Raw genomic sequence first — 5,186 nt, forward strand, 5'->3', positions numbered from 1 at the left:
TTCGCTGGTAATATTTTCGACGAATTTCTGACCGACTCATACAATGTATATGTGTAGTAAAAAACACACTACATAAGTACAAGCAATACGCTTTAAATCCAAAAAATCAAATGAATTACAGGTATGAAAAATCCTGAATCCGACTCAAAGTAGACAAATGTTTCTTTATTTCATACAATGCACCGGTGACAACTGAGAAATGTGAGAAATTGATATATATAAGAAAATTAAACTTTATTAATAGTTGGCAATACAATAATTGAATTGGGTAATTTTCTTGATAAAAAACTTACCCGTATTCGACTTTTACATCAAATCATGCTAAATGTAATCAACAATCAAATATTAAATAATTACCAAGTTCTCTATTAGACTTTTTATGACAAATGCAATCAACAAACAATATTAATTCACTTGTATTCCAGAGTCATATGTTTCACCACCTTTCCAATTCTCAGGTATATTGTTGACAGGAACAACCCAAGTTTCATCTCCATCATCAGAACTCAATAGCATTCTTATTTGCAATGGTCCCCTTGGAGGTGAAGAACTTGTCCAAACTGCTCCACGTGTCCTATCCAGTAACTTGCACACAAAATTTTGTGTCTGCATATTGGAATTAAAAGAATTGTAAGAGTTTAAATATTGGGTGACTAGATTTAGTTGGAAAAAATGTGTTACGTAGGCGTCATGTAGAAAAATTCAGGGGGCTATTGGATTTAACTAATGAGAGTAAATATGATTTTAAAGTTGGATGACAAGGGTAAATATGTCAAAAAAGTATAACAAAGGGCAATATAGCTTATTTGTGAGAGTACAAGGGCAAATCTTACCCTTTTCCGTTAGTATATACACAGAGGATTTTAAGCAGGGCGGAGGTAGGCTTGATTATACGAGTTTGGTATAATTCAATAGTTTTGGCTCGAACTTTATACTATATGTAGTAAGAAAATTTACTAAATATGGACAAAAACTAAATTTAAAACCCAATTTTTAGCACTTGAGGTCATTATCTAAGATTCAGAACTCATAAAATTCAAATACTAGATCATTCCTGATTCTAAGTTAATATATATATATTTAAGGCATGTTAAGCCGGGCCAGATATAGGCAAATATACAAGCTCGACGGAACTCAATAACTTTGGCCTAAATCTTGTATATGTGTTAAGAAATTCACAACATATGTTATAAAATTAAATTAGAACTGTTACTGGCTCTTGATAACCTTTAGTTGCTTTTCTTCAGTAATCTAAAAAATAAAGCAAGGTGTCTGTATATATAAGTTAAATACGTACCTCACACAATTGCACAGCAGTAATATCTGTTTTGCCTTGTTGGTACCATATAACAAAAGCCAAATAATAAGGATTATCGCTGCTCTCATCAATCTTGAATGTAATATTCTTGTTTGGGTAGCTGCAGGAAACCCTGTCCAATTCACAGAGAAATTGTTACAAATTTATTCATAGTATATACTTTTTCCCCCAAGGACATCAAATTAAATACTGTAAATTAATTTCTTAGAAATAGCTGCTCCTTTTCTTAAATAAAGAAATATTTGACTAGACACAAATTAAAGTTTAAAAAAGAAAAAAAAAAAAACTTTTGATGTATAAGTTGAATATATGTGTGTCTCTATAGCAAAAACACCACTGTAACCTCTCTGTTTCAGTTTATGGGTCTATCTTGTATATTAAACTAAATGTGAATAATGTAGCAAAATGCCTTTTGAATCTAGTGATCTAAAATATGTCATGTGGGATTTTGACATACTAAATACAGAAAATAACATTTTTTTTTTTTAACATACTAAAAAGAAAAGTAAGACACCCAAAATAATACAAAAGGACATTAAATATGACGAGGCATTTTTGTGGCCAAAAAAATATGTCATTAGGGATAAAATAAGGTTTTTCCTTTCTAATAGACCCGAAAAAGTAGTCATATAAAATGAAATAGAAAAAGTAACTACTAAATCAATGAATATTTACCTTCTATACTCAATACCCACATGACCAAGTGATAATAGAGAAGCAGCAGCATCTTTTGTTTGAGCCATGCGAGAAAAAGCTCGTTGGCTTAGAATAAAGTCAGTCCTATCACTTGCTCCATGGTCAGTAATTACCACAGTAACTCCATTATCTGAGCAGTAATTACTGTTTGTACACCTCACCTAGCAATACACACGGTAAATATAAAGATTTAACTTATATCATACACTTTCAATATAAATGAAATTTTATAATGTCAGTGCATGTTAGTAATTTGCTATAGTTATAGTTGAAAAAGGGCTTTATTTTTCAGGTTATTGAATTTATTTATATTTTAAAAGAGATGGTAAAACCAACCTATATATTTTTATATATGTCCTAAATTTACATATTAGATTATGATATGTTTGTTGACTTGACCCAGTAAGTTGAACCCGTAATGACCCATTAAGCTATTGGGCCCAAAGGGACCCAATAATGTAAATAAATGGGCCGAAACATAACCCGAATATCCAGACATACATAACCACCATATTCAATTTGGAGGTCGAGAATTATGTAAATTTAGAAGAAAGTAATCTAATAATTTAAGAATTAATCTAATAATTTAAGAATATATCAGTTTTGACTTTTCCTTTCTCTCAAAAAGTCAATAGAAAAGGAGGGAGCTTGGTCACATTGGGTACGCTAGGTTATGACTCGTTATTTTGACAACCCATCTTTACTCTAGCAAACATATCAGGTCATGATACAAGCAAACACATTAGGAGCCTGTTTGGATGGGCTTTATCTTAAATCATTATTTGCGAACATAAAAATTTAAAAAATAAGTTGGGGTAATTAACTTATTTTTTTGGCTTATAAAGTTGCATTTTCGAACTTATAACGCTTTAGATAATTTAAGTCAAATAATTATTTTTTGAGCTTATTTTAAGCACAAAAATGACTTTAAAAAGTGGCCATGCACCAAACAAAAAAAGCGAAAAGCATTTTATAAGCAACTTATAAGCCAATCCAAACGGGCTCTAGGTCATGACCGGTTTATTAATTTGACTCATTTGATTAGCTCAAATTCCGTCTAACCTATCCATTTAAGACCATTGTAATTATTTTCTATATGACCTATATATATATTCGACGAATTAATTTTGGACGGAAATTTGTATTTTGCAGTAGTGTAATATTACCTGGTAGCATGCACCACATCCTAGACCATCTCGATAAAGATCAGATGCAGCTGATACATCTCCACCGTTGATTGTTGCTCCAAAAGTACCAAATCCACATGCCCCAGCTACATATATACAACATTCAAACAGTTAATTATTGCATCAAATTAAAACACCAGAAATTTTGTTCAGTATTAACATAAACATGATATAAATTATGTTCTTGTGATGAGAATATCTCACTTTCTGTTCCTTTTTCTTCTGAATTTGGATAATAAGCAGCTCGAGATTGGATGAAACTTTGAGCATTTCCCAAATAAACTTGCATGAAGATTAAAAACGTGAAAAATATTTCAAGAACTTGAAGAGGAGCCATTTGAAAAAAGACCAAATTGAAAGAGAGTTGCTTAATTGATTATTGTAAGCAATAAGAATAAGTTGGTGGTGAATGGAATTGTTGAGGACCTGGATGAGTATTTATAGTAAAGGTTTAGTTGAAAATTGGCTATGTATAGGTCAAAAAGTAATCGAGACAGAGACAATTTCGAGTTCAATTTGGATGCATGGAGTGCTCAACTTTGAATGAATGTATTATAATATATAATTCCTCTCTCAGTTGAAAGCCTATTTTTTTTTTCCAGCCAAACTTTAATGGTCAAAATAGATACTCTCACCGTCTTAATGTATATGATAGTGTTTGACTGAACCCAGAGCTTAAAAAGAGTAATACTTAGTAAGACTTTTGAAATTTATAATCTAAAACAAGTCATAGACATTTCAGTGGCTCATTAAGGATAAAATGAAAAATGAGGAAGTAAGGCATATTTTGGGACAGATCAAGAGGAAAATATATGTCACATAAGAACTTATCCGCACCTGGTATATATACGAAATCAATGAAGGCATGCCATGTGTTTGCACGTAGATTCTTAGCAGTAAACCATGGTCAACTAACATGTATTTTTACCTAATCAAATCACTTTAGGTATAAACATTCGGTACGGATAAATATTTATCTAGCATTTGTCGTCATGTGGAATCTAATGCAAAGTAGTATAGTATACCTTGAATTAACAATTTCAATGTCATGATTTCTCTATGACAAATCTAAATAGGAATAACCCCAAAGACGACGTTACATGTCAATTGCCCCACGAAGTTGAATAAAGACTTACAAATTTGAATTCGACTTAACTTTTATATAGACAAAACGAGTGGAAAAAATATATATATAGCCTTACTGTTTGGTATGAAAACATATAGATTCCTCCAGTATTTTGCAAGACAAATTTAAGTATGAATTTTCTTGTTTTGTAGAAGTAAATTGGGGGATGAGTTAGGTGCTTTTGCATTATAAAAGTGTAGAAAGATACATACATGCACATCCGCTTATTTTACCAACTTTGTAGCCTTAAGAATGTAAGCAGGTGTCCAAAGCAAACATACGTCTTCTTATTTCACCAACTCTACGAACTAATGGCAGCCACCAAAGGTGCAGTGGATAGTGGATGGGTTGCTCCTCCCTTAATCATAGGTCTCGAGTTCAAGGCCTGGATATGGAAAAATCTTTGGTAGGAAGCGCTTTCCTCGAATGGGCCCTACGCGGCGCGAATCCGAATTTAGTCGGGCTCCAATACGGATACCAGACAACGGGTGGAAAATAATAAACGCTCTACAACCAGTGGCAGATCGAGTTGCGGTACGGCTCAGATGAATTCAATTCAATAATTGTTGCGTAGACTTTAAATATTTATATTTAATTAGAAAACTCTTTAAATATATAAATAATATTGAATTACAAATTCAGCAACTAAAATAAGCTATGAATTTGATGACACGTTCAGAACTCGTAAATTTCAAATCCTCGTTACGTCGCTATTTGCAACCTAAACAAAAAGATTAACTTCCAAACTTCTACCTGCCTAAGGATTGAAGCCAGCGTGGAGCAGGTAGTAAGCTGTCGTATCCCTATGTTTTGAACTTTTTGAAATATACCTTCAAACTTGAAAGTATGTACTTTAAAA

The 5,186-nt window shown here is 32.2% G+C and overlaps 1 protein-coding gene across 1 annotated transcript; it reads right to left on the reverse strand.

The window, feature by feature from the left end:
* Positions 1 to 215: 215 nt before the first annotated feature.
* LOC132058915 (expansin-like B1) lies at positions 216 to 3,688 on the reverse strand. The gene is made up of 5 exons (XM_059451328.1): positions 3,406 to 3,688; positions 3,181 to 3,287; positions 1,994 to 2,175; positions 1,298 to 1,430; positions 216 to 606 (listed from the first exon to the last, which is right to left on the reverse strand). The coding sequence occupies exons 1-5, from the start codon at positions 3,536 to 3,538 to the stop codon at positions 406 to 408; spliced, it is 756 nt and encodes a 251-aa protein (XP_059307311.1). The 5' UTR covers positions 3,539 to 3,688; the 3' UTR covers positions 216 to 405.
* Between the last annotated feature and the right edge of the window lie 1,498 nt (positions 3,689 to 5,186).

This window comes from Lycium ferocissimum, chromosome 1 (assembly GCF_029784015.1).
Source record: "Lycium ferocissimum isolate CSIRO_LF1 chromosome 1, AGI_CSIRO_Lferr_CH_V1, whole genome shotgun sequence".
In the NCBI taxonomy this organism is placed as follows: domain Eukaryota; kingdom Viridiplantae; phylum Streptophyta; class Magnoliopsida; order Solanales; family Solanaceae; genus Lycium; species Lycium ferocissimum.